The sequence below is a fragment of the Carettochelys insculpta genome, chromosome 3, assembly GCF_033958435.1.
Source record: "Carettochelys insculpta isolate YL-2023 chromosome 3, ASM3395843v1, whole genome shotgun sequence".
NCBI lineage: Eukaryota > Metazoa > Chordata > Testudines > Carettochelyidae > Carettochelys > Carettochelys insculpta.
The window spans coordinates 195,543,075-195,570,771 of NC_134139.1; the positions used below are offsets into that span (position 1 = coordinate 195,543,075).

At 46.4% G+C, this 27,697-nt stretch overlaps 1 protein-coding gene across 1 annotated transcript in view; it reads left to right on the forward strand.

Annotated features, from left to right (window-relative positions):
* The window catches only part of TNFRSF21 (TNF receptor superfamily member 21), a 96,958-nt gene that overhangs the window by 49,893 nt on the left and 19,368 nt on the right, over window positions 1-27,697 (forward strand). Inside the window, exon 4 of the mRNA XM_074988999.1 lies at window positions 4,481-4,746. Within this exon, the coding sequence (XP_074845100.1) occupies window positions 4,481-4,746 (266 nt within the window). The remainder of the gene's footprint in view (window positions 1-4,480; window positions 4,747-27,697) is intronic.

The window sequence follows — 27,697 nt, forward strand, 5'->3', positions numbered from 1 at the left end:
CTTGTTCAGTCAATTGCTAAAATGAGTTTGTTTACATTTATGGGACATAATTCAGCCCACTTCTTATTTATAATCTCACCTGAGAGTTGTAGCTGATGTTGCAAGGTGTTAACATGCTAGATATGTTAAAAGTTTGAACACTTATATACCCTTTCATACTTTGACTTGTAAGCACTAAAGCTCCCTTTCCCAAGCCTCGGCTGGCTCCCTCTGTTGCATAGAGAATGTTCTGACATAAAATAAGTCAGGATGCCTTTTGGGCATCCCAAATGTAGGACCGTCCCGCCGAAAATGGTATGGATGGTCACCTTACACATTGGTTTGTTTTTGAGTGCAGTTATGCAAAATATAACTGCAACGAAGGGTCCTGTGGCACCTTATAGGCTAACAGAAAAGTTTTGAGCATGAGCTTTCTTGAACACAGACTCACTTCATCGTCTGAAATGAGTCTGTGCTCACGAAAGCTCATGCTCAAAACTTTTCTGTTAGCCTTATAAGGTGCCACAGGACCCTTCGTTGCTGTTACAGATCCAGACTAACACAGCTACCCCTCCGATACTTGACACCATGCAAAATATAATAGCTCTACATTTGTGAGTTGCACTTGCAAGATAGATATTGAGCTAAAATACCTATATGATACTAATTGAAAAGCGCCATTTTGTGTATTTTTTTTTTGAAGTACGTACATTTGTGGTTAAGAAAAGTGAGCACTGTACACTTTGTGTTCTTTGTTGTAGCTGAAATCAGTATTTCGGAAAATGTCGGCAAACATATATAATAAAATAAAATTATTATTTTAATATTGTTTAATAATGGTGATTAATCAAATATTTTTTTAAATCTTGCGATTGATTCTTTAAAATATTGTGAAAGCACTAATAATGAGCTTCTTCAGAAGCAGCTCCTTGATGTGTAGCTTGTAGCACGTGTTGCTGTGACACATTCTAAATATTAGTAAGAGCTGCATTGGGTGAGGTAATACTTTTTATAGGTCTGACTTCTTTGGTTGGTAAGAGAGAGAAGCTTTTCAGCTTATAAAGGGCTATTGAGAGCTGCTGTGTAAGCTCGAAAGCGTCTCTCTCTGACTAACAGAAGTTGGACCTACAAAAAAGAGAGTAGCTCACTCATCTTGTCCCTAATATCCTCCAACCAAGACGTCTACAGCAACGTCACACATCTAAATAAGGCCTTTAACCTTTCTTTCGGGAAATATTTCAAGAAAAATACTTTGTCATTAACTATTTAGTGACTGTTTGTACTTGTTTAACTGTCCTTACTTAACTCATATTGCAAACATAGCTGTTCCTATAGTAGCAGAGAGAGAGAGAGATTTGTTAGTCTATATTCTATCAAAACAAAAAAAGCAGTCCAGTAGCACTAACAAAATAATTTTTTAGGTGATGAGCTTTCATGGGATAGACCCACTTCTTGAGACCATATGCATACCAGAACAGACTGAATATTTAAGACACAGAGAACCAAAAATAGTTATCAGGGTTGACAAATCAGAAAAATTGTAATCAAGGTGGACAAATCGGAAGAGAAGAGGGGCGCTGAGGGGGAGAGTCGAGTCAGGTAAAACAAAGTATGTAAAACACTCCTTATAATGGGCTAGGTAATTGGCATCCTGGTTCAAACCACGTGTTCATGTGTCGAATTTGAATACAAAAGAGAGCTCCTCACTCTCTCTCTCTCTCCTTATAGGTGATTCTTAAAGTTCCTTTTCAGTAAAGCACAGACTTTCAGATCATTAGCAGAATGGCCCACTCCATTAAAGTGCTGGCTGACAGTCTAGCCAGTATGGGTTTCTGTGTAAATTCTACAAGTACAGCTGTTCTATGACACCCTGGTATTATGAAAATCATGGGAGTGAGACATCACCAGGATTTTACTATTAAAATGCTGGCCATGTGTGGGCAGGAGGACAGTTTGTAGTGATTTTTCAAAGAGTTACAGTTTTGGGGAACAACCTCCAGATCTTAACATGATCTATGGTAAACTAAATTTGACTTCCATAAATCTTAATACTGGATCTTTCCCTTACTTAAATATGGTGGGTAATAAATGTGTGTAAATATTTGTATTTAAAATGTGAGTTGGCACTTTTGTGATACTGTAAATGGGAAGTGGATCACATGGGGGGTTTAGACTAACTTAGTAACATAGTGCCTATTCCTTGAAATATTGAAAAGTGTTGAGTGAAGCTAGGGAGTAGTTTGAAAGTGATTTTTTTTCCCAACAGTTTATGTAGAATGATCTCTTTAGCCCATTTAACTTTTATACTGATCAAGACATTTATGTGAGCACTGTACACTTTGTATTCTTTGTTGTAGCTGAAATCGGTAGTTTGGAAAATGTCGGCAAACATATATAATAAAATTAAAATTGTATTTTAATATTGTTTAATAATAAAATGGTGATTAATCAAATATTTTTTAAATCTTGCGATTATGATTCTGTTGAGTGTCATTTCATAATTTGTGGCTTCATTTTTCAGTCCCGAGTGTAGAAATGCACGGACTAGGGTTTTTGCCTAGTCTAAAAATTGCATTGCCATGGCTATTAAATCAGATCCCACTGGAAAGTGTTTCTCTGTTACTGTAGTTGCCACAAAGATGTTATGTGACTGTAAATGGGAGGGGAAGTGGTCTGTGTGATCATGAAATGAAAAGACTGAGGAATCTTTAAGATGTGGTCCACCCTGGGAAAACTTGTATGAAGACCTGCTTGTTTGAAAACCAGTTGCGTGGACCCCTTGTGCGGTTGCTTAAGATGGATTTTGCTGAGCTCATCTCTCTTTGAAAAGGCGCGGAGGGGAGGAAGGTTTTCCTTGCTCCAAACAGCATCTTAAAGTTTTTCATTTCGCAGTCTGTACTTGCTAATTCTTTCTCCCCAGATAGATGGATTTGGCTTGTAGTATATCCCTTCTAAAGTGTCATGGTGAGAGGATATTGTGTTGGTAGTTTTGTAAGTCTCTTCTGCTCTGTTTTGAGACATGGTGGGTGATAGAAGATGGGGTAAAGGGCTCTTTAATAGAAAACTTGGATTACTTTGTGTGAAGCATTTCATGTGAGGACTTTGTCTTCTAAAACTCAAGCATTTAACAGTCTTTCTAGTGGTTCCACAGCAGAGCAAAAGTTTACAGGTGGTGGTAACCAGTACAATCTCTCATTGTAATGGGGCTTTAATAATTGGGAAAGCACCTGTAACTTAATTGTAAAGAAGAGTTGAGGTGAACCCTAACACATCAGTAGCTCTCTCATGTCACAGCTTCACTGCTTCTGTGCAGCATTGCAAAATAATCACTCTTCTTTGCAAAGTGTCTCTTCACACCAGAGTAATCCATAGGTGGTTGCAGTTGACTAGCAGTGCTGAATGCAATGCATAAGTGGATTTCCTCACTACTGGATGACCTAGATAAGATCATGAAGCAGAAGGCTGGATATAACCCATGCCCCTTTCATGAGAATCCACTTTGAAATGTGTGGCATCCCTATTTCAAATCAAACCAGTCAGTGAAAGGCCAGTAGGCCAGCTGTAATATGGCCATACAGCTATCAGGAGGAAGCTTGTTCGTATCAGCCATTGCTCAATTCTTGTAGCTAATTTTAGAAGATATCTCTGCATAAGAAAAAACATAGGAGTCCTGGAGCACCTTAAGGACTAACAGATTTATTTGAGCATAAGCTTTCAAAGTGTTTATTCCCAAAACTTATGCCCAAATAAATCTTTAGCCTTTAGGATACCACAGAACTCTTCTTTGTTTCTGCAGCTGGAGACTAAGGCTGGGTCTATACTAGGAGGTAAAATTTGTTTTAGATACACAAATCCATCTCTGAGAATTACATGGATTAAAAATGTCCATACTGGGTCAGACCAAAGGTCCATCTAGCCCAGTAGCCTGTCTGCTGACAGTGGCCAGTGCCAGGTGCCCTAGAGGGGGTGTACTGAAGACAATGATCAAGCAATTTGTCTCCTTCCATCCATCTCCAGCCTGTGACAGTCAGAGGCTAGGGACACCCTTCCTCCCCTTGGCTAATAGCAGATAGGAATAAGGGGACTTCAAAGTAGCCAGGGTCCTTTTGAAAAGGAGCCCTGTCTGGATGAGCCGCGCGGCGGCGAGGCGCGTCAATTTCGAAGTGCTGTGGCTGCCTACGTGCTAATGAGGCGCTGAATATGTATTTCAGCGCTTCATTAGTAAACTTCGAAATGGCCATTTGCATGGCCATTTTGAAGTTTTTGGCTAGTGTAGACATGGCCAATGAGTGTTGAAGCAAATCACTGGGAAGTTGTGTGCTACCCAGTATCACAAGCATTCTTTATTGCTAATGCAAGACTTAGTCAAATGTAGTCAAGTCACCTATTAGGTGAAGCCCACCCTTCTGCTAAAACAAGATGTAAATGCTTGGATGTTTAACTGTCAAGAGGCTGCAGGGCTGGAAACTGCTGTTTCATCTCCTCCCCTTCTGTCCAACAGGCATTGACATTTTGAAGCTCGTAGCGGCTCAGGTGGGAAGCCAGTGGAAAGATATCTACCAGTTCCTGTGCAACGCAAGTGACCGTGAGATGGCCGCTTTCTCCAATGGCTACTCCGCAGACCATGAAAGGGCGTATGCTGCCTTACAGCAGTGGACTATCCGAGGCCCTGAAGCCAGTCTTGCTCAGCTCATCAGTGCTCTGCGTCAGCACAGACGTAACGATGTCGTGGAGAAGATCAGAGGCCTGATGGAAGACACAGCCCAGGTAAAGTGTATGGTGGTTGCAGAGGCAGTTCTTCATTGCACTTTCAATGACAGAAATACTCATTAGTCCAGGGGTCGGTGACCAAAAGAGCAAGAAAAGCCATTTTTTTTCTGAATTTGGTAAAATACTCAATAATTCAAGAATTGCAGCCCATGTTAATAAGAGACGGTCTTTAATAAATAACATCAAACCATACTTTTTGTAACCTCTATTTTAAGAACAGCACACATCCCACAATGCAGTGCACATATTAAAGGGGAAGTTATCCAGTTTTTCAAGATCACATCTTGTTTACTATTTAGTTGTGAGTTGTTCATTGTTGGGATATTAAGACGTTCACCGTTTATCAAATAACGAGGAGGGTGTTTTCTTTATTTTGCAATTATAGCATCAGGAGCCACAAAGAAGTCTTCAAAGAGCCAGAGGTTGCAGGTCCCTTCACTAGTCTGTCCTACCAAGTCTACGTACAGACCTATGTTGATATAAGCATGCTGCTCAGGGATGTTAAAAAATCCATGCCCCTCTGCAGTTCAGTTATATCAAACTAACCCCCATAGGCTGGGGTCTACACTCACCGCAGAAAGTCGATTGCTTTGGTTCAGTCTTCTGGCTTGCCATTTTGCTCACGCACAAAATGGTGCATTCTGGGGTCACTGTTAATCCCAGAACTCCTTGCAAGCTGTAAGGATTAAGGAGCGCTCCTATCAGCATTCTGCAGTTGGGACAGGGACAAATATCGACGGCTGCAACATTGGTTTTTGGTATGCAATTGGTGTATCTAAAATGGCATAGGAGCCATCAATATTGAAGGTAAATGTAGACCCAGCCATAGAGACAGCGCAGTCTCAACGGGAGAGCTTCTTCTGTTGACATAGCTACCGCCTCCAAGAGTGACAGATTACCTGGGCCAATGGAAAGCTGCTCTGTCATTGGCATAGTAGTGTCTTCACTGCAGTGCTGTCTCTGTGGAGACGAGTCCTAATGAAATGACCTACATCAACCTGATAGGTCATTGCAAAGCATCTTGTGGACTTCAGAATTTGTATACAGTACAGCCCCAGAGTTTGGCTCAGCTCCTGTGTACATCTTGCCAATGACTTTGGGGTGAACATGTTTAGACTCCAGGTTAACTAAAGATCCCTTACATCCCCTAGGGCAGCTTCTGTCAGTGCAGCCTTTCTGTGGGGCCTTAAACTGCACTGCATGGTTGAGTTTTCCTCGAGTGGCATTCCCATGCAACACTGTATGCAGACAGACCCCTGTCCCTCTCATCTCTAGGTGCACTGTAGAAGGGTATATGAAGCATCTGTAAGGGCACGTCTGTGCTTACGGAGAGAGTTCGCTTAAGATATGCAACTCCAGCTACAGGAATAGCGTAGCTTGAGTCAACCTACAATAAACAATTTCTGCAGCATCCCCACAGTGGGAGGTCGACAGGAGAAACTCTCCCAATAACATCCCTTTCTCCTTGTGACCCTGTAGAGTAGTGGGGTCAATGGAAGAGCAAGAAGTGGTTGATTTTTAGTGCAACCCTACTAAACCTGTGAAATCGAACCCCTGGAGGACGATCTCCAGTTAAATAAATTCTGAGCCATTTATGACAGCGGAGAAAACGTCTTCAGATTCTCGAAGTTAGAGTTACTGGGGTGCTATTGCATATAGGACGAGAAACTCTTTCTTACAGGAAGTAAACTGCAAAGAGTGTAAGTACCTTTTATGGTATTCATCAAAAGCAGCCATTTCTGGAGCAGTCTCAATATCAGGTGCTTCTTGATGTTTGGTTGATCTAGGAGCCATGTATTGCAATAGCAGGTTGTTGTACACTTTATAATGATGACTTTGTGCTTAGGGTCTGCGTTAATATTCGAGAGATACTTGGGTGTATAGGGCCTCCCAGTTGTAACCCTACCAGAGTCATTTGTGCACAGAGCCGCATGTTTAAATAATGAATAGTTTTGTCTTGCAGTGTTCAGCGCAACAGCTTCTATTCTAATGTAATCTAAATAACCTAAAATATGTAACTGTCTGATCTGCATGCCGTTCTCCAAGACTTCTTGCTTCCAAAATTTAAAAATCTCAGAGAAAAGCATAATTATATGTAAAATCCAGTCCTGTATGCTTTGGTGTATATTTTTTAATCTGTTGTAGTCGTGTCAAATTCCTGGGAGGGAGTGCTTTATGTAAACCCACTGCAATGCAGAGAACTTGTGCTTGCCCTGTGTAAGGCTATCAGAGGAGGACTGTCTTGCTTCAAATATGATAAGAAATTCAGATGCTTAGTGCATAGAAGCACTTTAAAATCTTTCATGGGAATATTTTAAAAAGATATCTATAATTTTGTCTCAGAGGATTTAAAGGTGCTAGGAATATGTAAACTAAAATGTTTGTCTAATTTTACCTTTTTAAATTTTAGTCGGGAGAGAACCTTGGTTTGAAAGGGTAAGTAGGTTGGAGCCTTTTGCTGCTGCTTTTCACCATGGAAAGAAAGCGAGAACACTTTTTTCAGATGTTTACAGTAGAAATTCAGCTCTTGACTACCATGAAAGATTTTGGACCAGAAAACTAGTCATATTATAACATCACAAGACAGGAGACAGAGTAAGAGGAGAAATTTTAGATAGCAAATAGCTTTATATGGACCCTGAGTGCATCTTTCAGAAAATTGCTAAAGTGACCTATTTACTATAAGAACATAACCAATTACAGGCTTGTTCCCTGAAACTGTTTCTGGGAAGGGACATTGTTTGAACACAAGTGAGAACTACTGTGGCTGTGCTGTTTGTAACTAGATTGTGTTCATCTCTCGAGAATGCTGATAGGTCACTGTCTTACTGTGGGCTTTTGCATGGCAGGTGGTGGACTATTGCTTTAGGGAATTGGATATTTCAGATACTTACTTTTCTTTTTTTTTCCTGATTCATATGGCACAGGTGGCTGGAGCCCTTAGAACTTGGGGATTTGCCCCATACTGATTTTAGTAAATCTTGCTGAAGCCTAGGAAATACTTATTTGCTGATAGGAAATAGGAGCAAGTGCCATCTATAATCTGAGTCTTAGGAGCATGGATGTCAGGGTAACGAGGCTACAGTGTCAAGTATCAAGCTACAGTGATGGGTGAAGGCTTCCAAACACAAACCTTACCTGGTAACCTCAAATTGGGGTAACCCTAAGAGTTGCTCACAATATTTGCTCTAATCTTTTTCTTACCACTCTTCTGTGTGATTCTAAACACTATTTAATTTGTATATGCAAACAGGTCAAGTCAAGCCCCTGTGTTCTTTCCAGTTAAAAACTAGTTCAGAAGGTTCCATTGTCTTTGCAACAAGTCACATCTGGGTTGACACAGGGTGTGGCCTGAGACAAGATGATAATCACGTTCTCTAAGGACCATGAAACTCCCTCCAGGTCCTGTACTATAGTGGTTCTCAATCAAGTCTATACCCTCAGGGTATGGAGGGGATAAGGTGACTCATCTTGATGTTTGTTTGCTTATTTTTACAACCAGCTGCATAAAAAGCATTAGTAAACTCAGTACAAACTAAAGTTTCTTATGATGACTTGTGTATACTGCTTTCTATACTATACACAGGAAGGTGAATACAGTTATTACAATTTTATTTTATAATTTTATGGTGGTAATGAGAATATCAGCAATTTTTCAGGAAGAGTGTGCTGAGACATGTTTGTGTTTCTGTGTCTGATTTTTGTAAGCAAGTATAGTATATTTAGTATATCCTCATCTCAGAGGAGCACCTACCAGAAGCACAGTGTGGTTTTCGCCCAGGCCGCAGCACCATTGACATGATCTTTGCTGTTCGTCAGGTCCAGGAAAAGTGCATAGAGTAGAACTTGGATCTGTGCGCTGTCTTTAGACCTGACCAAGGCATTTCACACCTTCAGCAGAGAAGCCCTGTGGATTATCCTGTCAAAACATGGCTGTCCGAGAAGATTCATTAACCTCATACGCCTGTTTCACGATGATATGACTGGCTTTGTTCTTTCAAATGGCAAGTCCTCAGATCCATTTGAGATATTGAATGGTGAGAAGCAAGGGTGCATGCTGGCCCCAGTTTTATTCAACCTCTTTTTCATGTGCGTCCTCAGCCACACATTTAGGGACCTGGACCATGGCGTCTACATAAAATACGGACTTGAGGGGTTGCTTTTCGACCTGCTTCGTTTGAACACTAAAATAGAGACGTGTGAGAAGCTCATCCTTGAAGCACTTCTTGCTGATGACTGTGCACTTATGGCACACAAGAAATCTGATCTCCAGCTCATCGTCAACAAATTTGCTGATGCCACTTGCCTCTTTGGTTTGACCATCAGCCTAGGAAAGACTGAGGTACTGTTTCAACCTGCTCCAGGATCTGCTGTTTTCCCCACTTCTATCTTTATTGAAGGAGCAGTTAAAAACAGTAGAGGAGTTGAAGTACCTTGGCAGTGTGATAGCCAACGATGGCTCCCTTGACAAAGAAATCAATGCCAGAATCTGCTAGGCAGTAGGACATCTGAGAGCGCGAGTGTTGAATCAGCACAATATCCGAAAGTCCACTAAACTGAATGTGTACGAGGCTGTAGTCCTGACTGGTCTCCTGTATGGCTCTGAAACCTGGACCTTGTACAGAAAACATAAAACCGCTGGAGCCCTTCCACACACGCAGCCTGAGGTCAATACTGCACATTTGATGGCAGGACAGAGTTACGAACTTGGAAGTCCTGGACAGAGCAGGAACCATGAGCATTGAAGCCACGATTCTGAAAGCCCAGCTTCGCTGGACAGGGCATGTCATACAAATGGAGGAGTGAAGAATCCCTAAGCAACTCCTCTATGGTGAAGTCTCCCAGGGCAAAAGGAATCAAGGTAGGCCTCACAAGAGATATAAAGACTGCATGAAGGCCAACATTGCTCTTTCTGGTTTAAAACCAGATCAGCTAGAGCAGCACGCAAAAGACTGAACAGGCTGGCATGCGCTCATACGACACGCATATGACAACTTTGAAGAGCAGTGGCGCATACACCTCATTGATGCTTGTGAGAGGAAGGAAGCAACAGCAGCAGCTGCACCAACAGAGCCAGGACAATTCCCTTGCCGCCACTGTGAATGCTTGTGCCGTTCAAAGCTTGGACGACTCAGCCACATGTGAGTCCACAACCGATGAGCCTGTGCAAGCTCAAGACATCGTTGGACACGACGGACTACCTACATTTGATAGTACATTTAAGTGGGGATGAAATCTGGGGGGAGGAGGCAAGATCAGTTAGACTCCCAAAAAGGATACAGTAGTTTGGAAAGCTTGAGAGACGTTGCTCTACAAGAATCCCCCCATCTAATAAACTTATCCACAACATGCGATGTGAGAGCTGACAACGATGTTGTAGATTAAACAAGTCTTTAATTAATGGTAGAGGCAGCATATCATGCAATTTCATGCACAACACTGACTGATCTTCTGAAACAAGCTTTAGAAAGAAAACAAGAATCGCTACAATTTTTCAAAACAAAAGGGCAGTCAAGTAGCACTTTAAAGACTAACAAAATAATTTGTTAGGTGAGCTTTTGTGGGACAGAGCCACTTCTTCATACCATAGCCAGACCAGAACAGACTCAATATTTAAGGCATAGAGAACCAAAAACAGTAATCAAAGTTGACAAATCAGAAAAAAACTATCAAGGTGTGCATTTTTCAGGTGGTGAAGCGTTTAAAAGCCTCACTTTTCATTGTCTGCTAATTTTGGACACCTAAAAGCTTGTCTTTAGGTGTTGAGCTACCTCGAGCTCACAGATAATCTCTAAACACCTTTTGAGAATCAAGCTGTTTCTACTTGGGCTTCTCTATAAACACCTGATAACTTTAGTCATTCAGGCAAGAGATTTGGGTGCTCACTTCTCATAAATGGTCTGAGGGGTAACTCTGTTAGGCAGTGTCTTCATGTAACAAAAGAGCAGTCTTATAGCACTTTAAAGACTAACTATATAATTCAGTGGTGTCAAAAAGAAATTCAGTGGAACATTACATGCCCCTTGCAGCTGCCTCCCCCCGAGATTACTCACTGGAACTGCTTCCTTGTGGCTGGAGTCGCTGCCATGTGGGGTCACAGCTTAGAGCCTCATTCGTTGGTGCCACCACATGCTTGTCCCATGAAGTGATGGGACGTGTGCAGAGCAGCAGGAAGGGTGCCCCACACGTGGCTCTCCTGAGCTGCATTTGCCGCATCCCTCTGCCCTGCTCACCATGTGTGGCAAACAGGGAGCGTACTGCACACTGGATGTAATTTATTAGGTGATGAGCTTTTGTGGGACAGATCCACTTCTTCAGACTTGGAAAATCCTGATGGTAATGGCCCACGAAAGCTCATCACCATTAAATTATATTGTTAGTCTTTAAAGTGCTCCAGGACTGCCTTTTTGTTTCTTGTAAATGGGAGTTGAGTGTCAAAATTCCCTCAAATATCTTCAAAAACCTAAGCCCTGGGCCTTATTTTGTTGTGGAGGCATCCAGATGTGCCAGTCAGGTTCAGAGCTCTGTTCTGTAAACCACACAAGCATACATGAGTCTTCCCCTGCCTCCAATATCTTACACACTGACAAGACCATGAGTTGGATGTCATAGGTAGGATCCAGACCCTTTAGATTTACTCACACATGTAAACTCAGTGGAGTCAGTGGAATTCCTTGTGCCCTGCAAGTGGGACTTGGCCTAAAACTTACGTGCATTGGTAAGATCAACACACACGTTTCTTTGCATGCATTCCATGAAAGCTCATCACCTAATACACTGTTCTGCTAGTCTCTGAAGTGCTATGTAACGGCTGTTTGTTCTGCTAGAATGCAGACTAACACGGCTACGTCTTTGTTACTATCCATCTTAAAAAGTGAATAGGAAAGCCATGCTCTGCTGCCTAACCATCCGCATATGCCTGGCCCTGGCAGAGTGAGGATGTATTGAGGAAACTAGCTTGCATGTTGCCCAGGAAACAATACAGTTTGATAAGAACTCTAGTCAGCCTATTGATGGAAAACGGCAGCTCTTGGCATAACTTTTGGAAATAAAGAACGTGGCATAGGAGCCGGAAAGGGCTTTAACTCCCTGGAACAGAACTCTGTGAGACTCCCAGAGAAGATATTTGCCACATATCAAGATGTCATTTAAAATAAAACCTCCAAGCAGCAACTCTGAAAGGATTCCCTTTCTAAATAGTGCTGTGTTCTGTTTCAAACCTCATATGGCATTTGCAGGCTAGCAATCTACCCTCAAGCCTCTAATGATTGCTTTCTAACAGTGGCACTGGGCTGCTTTCCTGGAAAGTAGTGAAATTAGGTCACTAATCTCTTCAGTGAGCTGTATTAGGGTTGTCTACAGGAATTCAATCTGTGCCACTTTCATGGTTCATTTTTTTTTTTTAAGATATTTTAAGCTGGGGTGGACAATTTTATTTCAGTTTGTTAGATTTTTTTTTAATCACCTTCCTCCACTTGCCCCTGCTATGGCTGTAGGCACCACTATGTTCACCTGCTGTACACTACTGATATACTTGTGTAAAATACACCTTATGAGGTGTCGTAAGAAAGTTCATAACATTACGGTCATTATAATGGTCACGTGTTAACTTTCTATATTAAGCTATGAATACCTCTGTATGATGTTGCTAGACCATGTTTAAGGTAAGACAGCCTAGTCTAGATGGAGATAAGCAGGTCTGTCCTAGATAAAGGAATGTGGGTTTGCTCCATTTTACATACTATCAGTAAACAAACCCATAGAGCTTACCCAGTGGGTGTAATCATCCATGTTCCATCCTTGGGAGACAGAAAATTAACTTGTCTCTGCATCCTGGAAAGACACAGGACACTCAGTCTCCAGGAAGCCTACCTGACATGAAAGCCAGAGAAATCTATTTCGGAATATACCAAACAGAGAAGCCCCATCTCTATCCTTCATTTTAGGAAACAAAACTATCAGTTTGATCTCTTTGATGCATCCTGGCCAGTAAAAGCTGGAAAGTAGATTGCTCAAGATGGTGTCTTTTATCCAATGACTGTCTTGCTTGAATAAGTTTGACTTGCAGACATGTGTTTTCACTTGTATTTGCTTGGTAGCCATCTCTGCTTTTTAATCTTTCTAACTTTGTATCACTTAATCTCAGCTCTTTTGTTAGAGAACTTGTTTTACTGTAACCAGTTTAGGTCTGTGTTTGAAGGGACGGGAGTTATTTATCCCAGATAAATTAGTAAGTTGTGGTGTATTGACTTCTTAACATAGCAGCAAGCTTATCTTCTGTGACAGCACCATGGCAGGGGCTGTACATTGCAGAGAAACGTCTCTGAGGAGCTTGCAGCTTCAGTTCACTGACTGTAGCCTGCCAGGTGAGGTTTAGGCTGGGAGTGTCCTCTGCTTTTGGAGATTACCTTATTGATGATACTTTGTGGCTTCTCATTTACCATTCCAGTTTACCCACTGGCCCGATGAGAAACTTTTATCTTCTTTTTCCTGCTGCTCTTTGGCAAGGCACGGTCAGTCTTAAAATTAATCCCTTTGCTGGAGTTCTTGTTTATCTTAAGACAGACATCCATGCTGGGACCTTAAACACCTTATCCCTGACCTCATCTCTCACTTTCTCTCCATTGTAATATGTGAGTGTGCTCTGCCAGTCAGGCTTACGGCACGGGAAGTCCCTTTTTTTTTTTTTTTTTTGGAGGCTGCAGTGCAATTAGAGCTGCACTACTCCTAGGACATTAGCAAGACAATGGGGGCAAGGTAGTCTTATCGAGCCATCTTTTTTGGTCAAGGCATTTGTCTCTGCTGGTCAGTACTCCACACAACAATATAGCCACTTAACGTATGGGGCTAATTAGCATGCTGAGGCAACATCTGGCATGCTAAATGAATGCTAAAAGGGCCCTCAGGGGTATGGATCTGAGATTGAAGCCTGGTGTGTTGTGTAAGTTATTACTATGGCTGAACAGGCTTACCCCAAGTATTCTCACTAGGATGGAGGGTAAGAAAAGGGGTATGTGGGGAGATAAGTGAGAGGAAAGTATCCTACTGGTTTCTGGGTCACTTAAATGAACCTTACCTAAACTCAAATGTCCCCCTTGCAAACAACCTTTAAGATTTGATCTAAATGGACGCAACCATTGGGGGGCTGGGAGTGACACCGAAGTCACATTACTGCCACGGAATTCATTTGCACCTTTCATTAGAACAGATTTGCTCAGCAATTCCAGACTGTGTCGAATTCAAATTCTTGATGGGGCAGCTGCTTTTCACCTGTGGAGTAGAAAGTGATCTCACCCCTTCCCCTCCAAACTGGTATTCCTGGCCAATGACTAAAACAGGCAGAATCAGAAATGTTTGCTCCCCTACAGGTGGCCCCTCCCAGGGCAGGGTTGAGAAACAGCGATAAAGTGAAATGCTGTAACTGGCCTGTAAAACTTGCCTTCGTTGGCTTTCCCAGGAGCTGTTACTGGGATGAAGCTGCCCTGTTCCAGAAGAACTTGCTTTGTTTTAGCTGTGTGCGTAGTACAGTGCCTGGCAATGAACACTCTTGAACCTTGTACAAACTTCCCAGGTGTGAGAAACCATTCGTTTCTTTGCACCTGTACTAACTTTTCTTAAAGGCCTAGTTCCAAGTATAGGAGCCCCAAGAGGACAAAGTCAGGGAATACTCATGCCTGTGATGTATTTTCACTGAGAATTCTGGTATCAGAAATCCCCTAACCAGCACATTGCTACATCATGGGAAGTAACACAGACACTTCCCCAATTGTATTGCGTGTGGACCAGCTGTGACAGAGGAGCAACAGAGTAACATGCTGATTCCACCTTTGGTCTCCTTAGAGAGGCTTCCAGAAAAGCTGCCAGTGAAACCAGATCTCATTGGATGAGTGTCACCACTGGGATTATCAAACCTGTCTCCTTCTGTAGCGGCCCTCCTACATGAATAGCATCTGTACTGCCACAGAACATCTGGCAATGGGTCACCTAACGGCAGAAGTTCTCATCCCCCCGCCTCCCACCCCCCATTAGCCTGCTCTGGCCATGCTCTGCTCTTGTCTCACATGAGTAGTGTACTAGCATGTGTCCGTACCTCAGCACAGGAGGGTATGCTAGAGACTTGGGAATTAACCTGAAATCTCAACTCTGTTGCTCTCATATCTCCATCCTTCTTCCAGTGCATCCGTAAGACTCCTTTTGGCACAGTGCCTACAAAATCCAACCCACTAATTGTGGTAGAATCAGTGACAAGCTGTGACCATTCCTCTTCCCCTTCTTTCTTTTTCCGACTCCCTGGTTGTATCCAGCGCTTAAAAATCCCCACTCCAAATCTGCATAACAAAGCACGCAGCATCTTGGGGACTTGCATGGTCTCCCTGTTAGCCGATGGTCAGGTGAGATGCCACTATGCCCTTGTATTAATAGGAGATTTCAACTGCCAGGGCAGACCTCACTAGTGACCAGCTGAGAGCCGCTGAAAAGCAGCTAGGTTCTTTGTTTTGTGTTTGGGTTTGCACAGGACAGGAGGAGTCAGGTTACCACTTATCAATTACTTTGTTTATTTATCTAACAAGTTAAGCTCTTACTGTTTACAATGTTTGTTTAGCTAGCGAGTTAAGTTCTTGTGGTTACAATTGTTACAAGGTTTATACTTTGATTACAAATAGCTAGCATACACTCTAATTCATAGATCTATACTTTTGAATTCACAGATCTATACTTGTTAAATGCGTGCAAAAGAAATAAAAAGTAAAATACCTAACAGGTCTTATTCTTACCCCTGCATTACCAACGTGGCTTGGCCAGTTTTTCTCTCTCAATCCCTTGGGAAGAAGTCCTTTGTCCTTTTTTCCAGGAGTCGAGCGTGCCCAGGGACCTGGGGAGACCCCCACTCTTCTGTCCGGCAGGAAAGATGATTGGAGCTCAAATAGGGGTCTGCCGGACCCCTCTTTTATACCCATTGGGTCACATAGGCTTCTTCCTTGGTTTAATTGAATTACAACTGTCTGATACTGGCTCTCACAGGGAGTTCAAGGGTGTAGTTCACACCTGTGAGGTAGACAGTTAGGGGCATTTGTGTCTTAATGGGCCAGGAGATTTTCCTCCTGTCTGGGACAAGTGTCCTGGTGAATCAACTGATGGTAATTAGCCAAGGGCAGTCCGAGGCCTGGCTGTTAGTTAGCCCATTGTTCTCAGCTTTGCTCCGGAGCTTCAAAGGCTGTGGCTAAGATAAGCCCATCTGCGCTCTCGGGCATTCCGGAACTGGGCTATTCCTTTTCACCCTTTCATGCTCTGCAGCACCTAGGGAAGGCAAGATGGAGTAGAGCAAAAAGGGGGGCGGGGGGGTTTCTGTCTGGCTACACTCCCTCACTGTCATGACTGAGCTACAATGATGTTGCCCTCAGAACATATTAGCCAGGTGGGGAAGTCCTTGTCCCTATGTTGTCAGTGGGGAACCGAGGAAATAAGACTTTCTTCAAGGTTACTCTTTATACTCCATCTGCTTTACCTTCAATGCAAGGATTCTTTCTGGGGTTTGTCCAGGGCCCCAGTCTCAATGGGAGTCTTTGGGCATCACCATCATGCAAATAATTACTACCATTACTATTAATTCAGAATCATGGGATTAATTTAAATCTGTTTGTGGAGAGCAGCATGATATGGAGCCAAGAGCATTTTCCTTAAGACAACAATTTGTGTTGAATGCTTGCTAGGTTTGTTGCTCTGTAAGGTTATGCCAATCTTACATCACACTTAGTGAATTTAGGTTAAAGCTAGATTAGCCCTCTGGCTCACTTTTTGTACCTGCTGTGAAAAGGAGCAAAGAGCAGAACAGCCCTGGGAAGAACTTTGAGGGGCGCACATGCCCAGATCCTAATGAGCTCTGGCCTCCTTGATGAGCTGGGAAAGCATGTGCCTGATTTGAACATTGTTCGCAAGCGAGAGAGAGTCCATTCCACAATGTCTCCATTCCAGGCTTGTCCTGTGGGGGAGAATTCATGACTGTTTTTTATACAATAGGTTCTGTTGTCTGTTGGCACATTGCAAAGCAGGGGTAAGCAAAGTGAGGGGGGCCACCCTTGGGTTGTGTGTGAAATTGTGTAAAGGGGGATGCAGCATGATAGCTGCATGAGTGTCAGGCTCATCTGTCTCATGGAAAATGTGGAAATATTAGAGTTTTTATGTCTGTGTATTCACGTTTATATACCAACTAATTGTTTTTCATTCTGCATATTTATTTTCTTATGTGTGCCAAAAGGCGTGTTTTTCATATGAACATAACTGACGTCTTTTGGTTTGGATTACATTAGACAGATGGTGGGGAAACGGGCTGATAATTTCAGGGATCAGAATCATAGGGCTGGAACGGACCTCAGGAGGTCATCCAGTCCAGCCCCCTGCTTCAAGCAGGATCAACCCCTCCTAAGTCATCCCAGCCAGGACCGTGTCCAGCCGGGACTTAAAAACCTCGAGGGATGGAGAATCCACCACCTCCCCAGGCAACACATTCCAGTGCTTCACCACCTGCCTTGTGAAGAAGTTTTTCCTAATATCTAACCTACACCTTTCCTTCTTCCACTTCTGACCATTACTCCTTGTTCTGCCATCTGACATCAGTGAGAACAATTTCTCACCCTCCTCTTTAGAGCTCCACTTCAGACAGTTGAAAGCTGCTATTAAATCACCCCTAAGTCTTCTCTTCTGTAAATTAACAAGCCCTAATCCCTCAGCCTATCCTCATAGGTCTTGTGCTCCAGACCCTTAAGCATTTTTGTTGCCCTTTGCTGAACCTGCTCTAGCAAATCCACATCCTTTTTATACTGGGGGGCCCAAAACTGGACACTATTCCAGATGTGGCCTCACCAGTGCCGAATAAAGAGGAATAACTACTTCTCTAGATCTGCTTGAAATGCTCCTCCTAATGCACCCCAGTATGCCGTTAGCGTTCTTGGCTACAAGGGCACACTGTTTACTCATATCCAGCCTTTCATCCACTGTAACCCCTAGGTCCCTTTCCACTGTACTGCTGCTGAGCCAGTCGGTCCCCAGCCTGTAACAATGCTTGGGATTCTTCCGCCCCAGGTGCAGGACTCCACACTTCTCCTAATTGAACCACATCAGATTTCTTTTGGCTCAGTCCTCCAATTTATCCAGGTCACTCTGGATTCTCTCTCTAACGTCCAACATACCTACCTCTTCCCCTAGTTTTGTGTCATCCACAAACTTGCTGAGGGTGCAACCCAGTCCCTCATCCAGATCATTAATAAAGACGTTGAATAACACCGGCCCCAGAACCAAGTGTTGCGGCACTCCACTTGAAACAGACCGCCATCCAGATATTGAGCCATTGACCACTACCCGTTGGGCCTGACCATCAAGCCAGCTTTCTATCCATCTTATAGTCCAAGGATCCAATCCATATTTCCTTAACTTATGGACAAGAATGTTGTGGGAGACCATATCAAAAGCCTTGCTGAAGTCAAGGTATATCACATCCGCTGACTTCCTCATGTCCACAGAGCTTGTTACGTCGTCATAGAAGCTGATGATTGGTGAGGCAGGACTTGCCCCTGGTGAATCCATGTTGGCGACTTTTGATCACTTTCCCCTACATTTGCCTTCTTCCAGTCATCCGGTATCTTCCCCGATTTCCAAGAGTCTTCAAGGATAATGGCCAAAGGGTCAGCAATGACCTCTGCCAATTCCCTCAGTACGCTGGGGTGCATTAAATCCAGACCCATGGACTTGTGGACATCTAGTTTTTCTAGATAGCTCAGAACTTGTTCCTTCCCCACAGATGGCTGCCCTCCACCTTCTCATACTGCATCATCTAGGACCATCATTGGGAAGTTGACTTTGTCTGTGAAGACTGAGGCAAAAAAAGCATTGAGTACTTCAGCTTTTCCTCCATCATCTGTCACTAGGTTACCTCCCTCATCAAGTAATAGCCCCACACCTTCTCTGATAACCTGTTCATTGTTCACATGCCTGTAGAAACCCTTCTTATTACTTTTCACATCCCTTGCCAGCTGCAGTTCCAATTGTGCTTTCGCTTTCCTGATTACTGGCTGGCATTCTCCAGCCATATGTTTATACTCCTCCTTAGTCAACTGTGCACGTTTCCATTTCTTGTATGCATGCTTTTTGAATTTAAGCTGACTAAGGATTTCCCTGTTAAGCCAAGCTGGTTGCCTACCATGTTTGCATTTCTTACTTCGCAGCAGGATTTTGTTCCTGTGCCTTCAGTAAGACTTCTTTAAAATACTTCCAGTTCTTTTCAACTCTTTTCCCCTTCATCTTCATTTCCCAAGGGATCCTGCTCATCCAGCCTCTTAGGGAGTCAAAGTCTGCTTTTCTGAAATCAAGGGTCTGTATGTTACTGCTCACCCTTCTTCCTTTCGTCCGGATCCTGAAATCTACGATCTCATGGTCGCTGCAGCCCAGGTTCCCTCCCACTTCTATTTCTTCTACTAGTTCTTCCCTGTTTGTGAGCAACAGGTCAAGTTGCGCACGGCCCCTGGTCGGTTCCTTCAGCACTTGTACCAAGAAGTTTTCCCCAACATTCTCCAAAAACTTCCTGGATTGTCTGTGTGCTGCTCTGTTGGTCTCCCAACAAATGTCTGGATGATAAAAGTCTCCCATGAGAACCAGGGCCTGTGATTTGGAAGCTTTACTAAGCTGCCTGAAGAAAGCCTCATCTATCTCATCTCCCTGATCTGGGGGCCTATAACAGACACCAACTACAACATCACCTCTGTTACTTTCACCTCTAAGCTTAACCCAAAGACACTCAACTGGATTTTCTCCTTCCTCATACTGGAGCTCTGAGCAATCACACTGCTCCCTCACATAGAGCGCAACTCCTCCGCCTTTTCTCCCTTGTCTGTCCTTCCGAAACAATTTATAACCTTCCATGACCGTGCTTCAGTCATGCAAATCGTCCCACCAAGTCTCCATTATTCCAACCACCTCATACGTGTGTGACTGTGCCAGGGCCTCTAATTCTTCCTGTTTGTTCCCCAGGCTTCTGACATTAGTGTACAAGCATCTTAGAGAAGGGGCGGATTGGCCCACGTTCTCCTCTTCACCCAGGAAACCCACTTGATTGTTCCCTCCTCCTTCCCCACTTACCTCTGAGCTTGTCACCTTCCCCCGACAAACCTAGTTTAAAGTTCTCCTCACTGGGTTTGCAAGCCTGCCCACAAAGATGCTCTTCCCTCTTTCAGTGAGGTGCATCCAGTCTCTTCTCAGCAATCCCTGTTCACGAAACAGAATCCCGTGGTCAAACAAACCACATCCTTCTTCGAGTGGTCCCCGTGGGTGCTCCACAATAGGTGTCGGGCTCGACCAGCGCCGCAGATCGGAAATCTTCCAGCAGTTTCTCCTGGATCGCGCATGTGCCGGCGCGCGCCGCCCCCCTGCGCAACCCCGGCTGCGTGCACGATCCGGTCCCCACCAGATGCTTCTCAACCGCCATCGGCTGCAGATGGAATCCACTCAGGCTAAGGCCAGAGTCAGATTACTTAGTGGTTTTTTTCCCATGTGTAATTTGTTGTTTTTCAGTAATTTTAAAAAAAAAAAAGAAGAGAGAAAGCAAAGACAAAGAGAATACCAGCAAAAAAAAAAAAAGGAAAAAGAGAGTAGCGGAGAAGAACAGAGCGGACGTGAAAGGCCCGGATTAAGTGCTAAGTACCCTCTTTACAATAAAGGACTCACCACGTTGGCCTCTTCAGGTTTTACACAGCGTGAGTCATGCTGTGAAGCTATGCCGGCCTCCGTGGGGCATAGCGAAGGCATCCGACGCCTGCGGGAATTGCAGGCTACCCGGCCGCGTTCTCACTGTGCTCTGACACCCCCGCCTCAGTGCAGAAATGGAGGGAACTCTCCCGGCTCGATCCTTGCCGTGCATCTGCAGCAAGCAGGACAAGCGGAGCACACAGCTACCGGCTGCATACTCAGGCGGCGGCACCGTCACAGGCGGCACAGACCCCCGCGGCGCCAGCGGTGCAGGGGTGCCAGGCACGGAGCCTGCAGGCACCGGAGGGGGATAGCGCCGCGCTCGGCACCGTCAGCTTCGGTGCTGCGCGGGTAACAGCGGGGCCGAGATTTCCGGCAGGGGAGGGGGTGGTGCCAGCCCTGCAGCGGAGGGGCAAGGCAACATCAAAAACCCGGCACCGCAGTCCATGTCTGGACAGGGCTGCGCTGCTGTTAACACCAAGCCCTCCCCCTGTGATACACACGCTACACTGAAGGCCTGTGTCTCCACTGGCCCATCAAAGGAAAAAAAAAAAAAAAAGCCTTCTCCGTTTCTCCAACCGATGTCACCATGGCTTGGGCCACCGTCACCATTTTTTCTGGGATTGGATCCCCCTGGAGTACTGTCACAAGCCAGTTTCACCTCTATTGGTGTCGCCGCGGAGGTCTCGCTCTCCCAGACATCGGGGGTACACACCCCGTGAGTGGTCCAGGTCTCCATCTCCGGACCCTTGCCATGCTGCCATGGTCGTCCCTATCAGTCTGGACACAGACAAACCACAGGCCTGCACCCAGGGGCAGGTCCCCACCCCGGCCACTCAATACCCTCGTGGGCGCTCCCGATCGGGAACAGAAACACAGTTGTCTCAAGGGGAGTTAAATTTAGAACCCCGAGACTTTCCTTCACAATCCTCCAGCGAGCAAGTGTGTCATCGCCCGCGGGAACCCGAGGGTTCAAGGGAGGTTTACCTTAGGGGTTCCTCCTCATCCTCCCCAGATGAGGCCATGGCCCCCGGGGATCTCTCTCCCCGGGATGACTTTAAACAGTTTCTGGAGCTGTTTTAAAGAGTGGCTCTCACGCATGACATTTAAACAGCAGAGGTGCAGGAGAAACATCACAAACTCCTGAAAAATCTGAGACCCCCGGCTTCATCCAAAATTCCTATTCCGCTGGACGAAGCCATTCTGGAGTCAGCCATTGCTATATGGCAGACTCCGGCCTCTGTTCCGCCTACGAATGGGAGAGCGGATAAGAAATACTTCGTCCCGGCAGAGGGCATGAAGTTCCTCTTCAGTCACCCACAACCAAATTCTTTGGTGGTCGGGTCGTCCCAGCAGAGGTCAAAGGCTTCTCAGTACAAATCGGGGGATCAGACAAAGATGCTAAGAAGGTAGAGCTGTTGGGCAGGAAGGTATATTCCTCTCCTATCCTGCTATTGAGAATGGCAAATTATGGGCACACCTAGCAAACCATAATTTTGATAATTACTCCGGGCTTACTCCCCTTATGGATTCACTCCCGGAAGACAAAAAGCCGGTGTTAAATGCGATTGTTCAAGAGGGCTACGCAGCATCGCAGACGGGAGTCCAGATTGCCCTGGACGCGGTGGACACAGCGGCACGCTCAACGGCTACAGCAGTGGTCATGCAGAGAGAATCCTGGCCCTAGATGTCGGGTATCTCGAGGGACCTACAGGCGAAGATCGTGGACCTTCCCTTTGATACACAAAAGCTGTTTTGCAGACTCAACTGACTCGGTCCCTCACTCCAGTAAGGACTCGAGAGCTACACTTAGAAGCTAGGGCATTTATACTCCCCCATACAGGAGGGAAAAATTTTATCCTCAGCAAAGATGCTACGCTTACAACCACAGCGTTCTCAATATCAACGGGGCTACGGCCAAGGGCTTTATCAATAGCGGCAACAGTACAGAACCCCTAGGCAACGGTCTCAACAAAGCCATACGCCCTCGGGTCAGGCCTTAAAGGCAACAAGTTTGATGGGTATGTTGGGGGCTGCACTATCAATACCCTCGCTCAATGCCACTCTGATCTCATGTTCCATCATCGCCTCAGACCGTTCCACTCCCAATGGCAAAAGATCACCACAGACATATGGGTGCTGGAGATCATAGCCACGGCTACACAATCCCCTCCCAGTCGCTTCCACCGACGAAGCCTCCCACCAGGCCTCACCTCAGGGGCGCTGCCACGAGGCGAGGCTCAAGCAGAAGGTAACCCATCTTATGTTCACAAGTGCGGTGGAAAGAGTGCCGGAATAATTCCACGGGAAGGTTTTTATTCACGCTACTTCCTATCGGAGAAGAAAACGGGACACCGGAGGCCAATCTTAGATCTTTGGGGCCTCAACCGTTACTTGCACAAGCAATGGTTTCGGATGATCACAGTTGCCTTGATACTCATGGCACTGGACGATGGAGACTGGGTTGCAGCACTCAACTTGCGAGATGCTTACTTTAATATAACAATCCACCCGGCACAGAGACGCTTCCTCCGCTTCACAGTCGGCCAGGAGCGCTTCCAGCACAGGGTCCTTCTGTTTGGCCTCTCCTCGGCCCCCAGAGTCTTTACCAAAACCCTGGCAGTGGTGTCAGCCTACCTGCACAGACAGGGGGTGTTTATTTTTCCCATATCTGGGCGACTGCCTGCTAAAAGGGACCTCGAAGGCAGAGGTCTCACGCATGATACGCGTCACAGCGGACACGTTTCTTCGCTGGGCCTAGTCATCAATGTCGCGAAGTCAAAGTCCAAACCCACACAACATATAGAGTTCATAGGCGCACGCATAAACTTACACAGCAAGGGTGCACCTACCTGACGCCCACTTCCGCGCAATCAGTTTGCTGGTGCAAGTCATTACATACAGCCCCACGGTGCCGATCTTACCGTGCCTACAGCTGCGGGGCCATATGGCGGCAGCGACGTTTGTGGTACAGAATGCCAGGTTGCACATGTCAAGCCCGTAGCATTGGCTGGCGAGCGTTTACAAACCGGCATCCCACACTGTCCACAGGGTGGTGTCGCCCGCAACAGAGGTGCGCAGATCCCTGGCATGGTGAGAAAACCCCGAGAATCTGCTAGTAGGGGTGCCTTTTCACCAACCACAAATTTCTATTTTTCTTACTACCGACGCCTCCCACATGGGATGGGGAGCGCACATCGGCGACAAGGTAACGCAAGGGCTATGGTCCCCCTGCAGAACGGACACTGCACATATCCATACTGGAGCTCAGAGCAGAGTTGAACGCCTGCAAACATTTTCGAGATTACTTGCATGGCAAAATAGTCGGGACTCAATACTGACAATACCTCCACTATGGTCTACATCAATCGATAAGGAGGAGCATGATCCCATGCCCTATGTGCGGAAGCACTCCGATTGTGGAATCAGTGCATCGCCAACAACATAATGTTGAAAGCCTCGTACTTGCCGGGCGTGCACAACGTGAATGCAGACCAGCTGAGCAGGCACTTCGCAATCTCAGACGAATGGCAGATCCGCTCCGATCTGCTACAGCGCATTTTTCATACTTGGGGGTTTCCCCAAATCGATCTGTTTGCCACCCAGTACAACAAAAAAAAAAAAAAAATTGTCCCCAGCACTGCTTCAGAGAAGGAGTGGGGCAGGGGTCCCTGGGGGATGCATTGATGTTTTTCATGGAAGGGCTCCCTACTTTACGCGTTTCCCCCTCAGTGCTTATCCGCAAGGTCTTGCACAAAGCCAGAAGGGCGAGAGCTCGCACGATACTCATAGTCCCGCTTGGGTACGGCAGCAATGGTTTCCCTTGCTTCTGCGCGTGTCGGACCGCCCACCACTCCCTCTACCGGTGGCGCCGGACTTTCTCCCGCGGGCTCAAGGGTCCATAGTGCACCCGCACCCTTAAGGCCTGCACCTACAAGCATGGCTAATCCATGGCTCAGCTCCTTAAAGAGCACATGTACGGAGGGAGCACAACAAGTCCCTGGAATGTAGCCGAAGGACCTCCACCAGGAGGACTTACAAGCACAAATGGACTCGTTTCACAGCCTGGTGTTCCGCCAAGCAGTTAGCTCCCCTTGATATTCCTATACCTGTAATATTAGAATACTTACTGGACCTCAAGAGAGGCGGGCTTTCTCTATCCTCACTAAAGGTCCACCTCGCCGCTATATCAGCCTTTCCGGCATACAGAGGAAGGGCCCATGGTATGGGCCCATGGTATTCGCCCATCCTATCGTTACCAGGCTCTTGAAGGGGCTGGTAAACCTCTACCCTCCTCGGAAACCGCTTCCACCATCATGGAATTTTGGGCTTGGTGCTCAGCACGCTATCGGGTCCACCTTTTGAACCATTAGCCACAGTTCCCATACGTCTCCTTATGATTAAAAACAACCTTCCTCCTTGCAACTATGTCAGCCAGCAGGGTGAGTGAGCTCGCAGCAGTGATGGCAACGCCGCACTGCACAGTATTCTCAAAGGAGGCGGTAACCTTAAGGCTGCACCCAGCCTTTGTTCCAAAAAGTCTCTCCGGAGTCCAATCTTAATGAGCCAATAGTTTTACCCTCGTTTTACCCGAAGCCTCACAGCTCCGGCAAGGAGGCACGCTTGCATCTCCTAAATGTGAGGAGGGTGTTGGCCTTCTACACAGACAGAACTAAGTCCTTCTGGAAAATGGACAGGCTTCTAGTCTCTCTCGCTCCCGGGTCAAAAGGAGAAGGTCTCTCTTCCCGGAGAATCTCAAAGCACATTGTGTCCTGTATAAAAATGTGCTTCGAACTTCGAAAGACTCCTTTGCTTGCCCTGCCCAGGGCTCACTCCACCAGGGTGGTGGCGGCGTCAACAGCCTTCTTCAAGGGCGTTGCGTTAACAGACATCTGTAGAGCGGCGACCTGGTCATCCTATGACACCTTCACCAAGCATTATGACCTGCCTCGGGTATTCTGAGAGGATACCCGTCTGTCGACAGCAGTCCTCTCAGGGGCAAGCTGCATGTAAACCAATTACCCACCTCCTTACTTGGGTTACTGCTGGGTAGTCACCTATTGTGGAGCACCCACGGGGACCACTCGAAGAAGAAGGGGAAGTTACTCATCTGTAGTAACTATGGTTCTTCTTTTGAGTGTCTCCGTGGGTGCTCCACGTTAGATGTTGGGCTTGCCCCGGCGCCGCAGGTCGGATCTTCCAAACAGTTTCTGCTGGACCACACATGCACCGGTGCGCGCCGCTCCTTTGCGCGCTCCCGGCCACGTGCGCGATCCGGTCTCCACCAGTTCCTCTTTAACCGCCATCGGCTGCAGACGGAATCCGCTCATGCTACAACCAGAGTTAGCGTATTTAACATTTTAAATTGTTTTAAAGTTTCTTCAGTCTTAGATTGTTAGTCGGCGGCTGTTTTCAAAAAAAAAAAACAAAGGAAGGAAAGGAATTCAAAGCTTCCAATCCTAGTAACAAGCGGAGCACCGGAGGCCAGGAGCCTAGGGCCATTAGCCCTCATGCCGCGGCAGGCTTTATCTGAGAGGGGAACAAGCACAGAGAAGGTGCTAAGTACCCTATTAACAACTCAGACTCACCACAATGTCCTTTTCAGGATTCAAGAAGTGTGAGTTGTGCCGCGATGCCAGCATCTGATGGGCACAGTCAGTGCAAAAGGTGCTTGGGGGAATCCCATGTCACTCAGAAATGTTCCTTCTGCGCCAAGTTAACAGCCAGAGCAAGGAAGGACAGGGAAATGCAGTTGAGAATGCTGCTGTGTGACAAGGCCCTCCAGCCAGATGTGCCGGAGCGGCCGCAGCAGGAGGGACCCTCTGGGGCCCATAAAAGGAAAGCCGTGTCCCTAACCCCATCAGCGCAAAAACGGAGGAAAATCTCCCCAACCCGATCTCTGCCGGCAGCAACAGCGAGCGGGACGGGTGGAGCGCACAGCCGCAGCTATAGCTGAGCGGCGGCGGCCCGGAGACGCACGTGGCGGAGGTTCAGCCTCCGATGATCAAACAGCCGCCCTGCACCGAGGGCAGGGTGGCGGCCAAGCAAGCGCCGGAACTGACGGCACCGCAAACAGCGGCACCGACCCCCGGGGAACCAGTGGCGCAGAGCGCACAGGCACGTGGCCTGCAGGCACCGGGGGAGACGGTCCGCAGAGCACCGCTGAGGAGCGTGCCAAGCGCAGTGCAGACTACGGGGCCGAGATCCCTGACGTGTCAGGGGGCGGAGCCACCCCCACAGGGGAGGGGAAAGGCAGCACAGAAAACACAGCACCGCAGTTCCTCTCCATACAGGGCTGCAGAGCTGCTTTCTCTGAGCCCTCCGCTCGTGCTGCGGACTCCAACGAGAAGGCAGTGGTCACCCCTTGCCTATCTGGAGCCCCCATCTCCATTTCTATAGCCAGCCTCCCCATGGCTTGGACCACCTTCGCCCTTCTTGGGCTTCGAGCCACTTGAGTACTATCACAAATCAGTCTCCCCAGCGTCCCAAGTCTCCAGAAGATCTCGCTCCCCCAGATGTAGGGGGTATGCACCAAGGGAGTGGTCCAGGTCACCATCCCAGGAGCAGTGCCCGTGTTGCCATGGTCGCCCCTATCATGCGGGACATAGACACCATACGCATACTACCAGGGACAGATCCCCACTGACGGTTCCGTATCCCTGAGGGCAATCGCGAACGGGGACAGAGACTCATATATCTCAAGGGGAGTTAGTTCTGGAACCCCGGGATTTTAGCTCGCAACCTTCTAGCGAGCGGATGTACCACCATCAACAGGACCCGGAGGGGTCCAGAGAGGCGCATACCCTAGCGGTTCCTTGTTGTCCTCCCCGGATGAGGCTATGGCCCCGGGGGACGTCCATCCTCCGGACGATTTCAAACAGTTCCAAGAGCTGTTTAAAAGGGTGGCCTTCACGCAAGGTATCCAGACAGCAGAGGTGCAAGAGAACCACCATAAGCTCCTTAAAAATCTGAGACCTCCGGCCTCCTCTAAAATAGCCATACCGCTTGACGAAGCAATCTTGGAGTCCGCCACCACGATATGGCAGACCCCTGCGACTATTCCGCCTGTCCACGAGAGAGCAGACAAGAAATACATCGTGCCAGCGAAGGGCATGGAGTTCCTATTCAGCCACCTGCAACCAAATTCTCTGGTGGCAGAATCGTCTCAACAGAGATCGAAAAAAAAAAAAAAAAAGTCTCAGTTCAAAAGGGG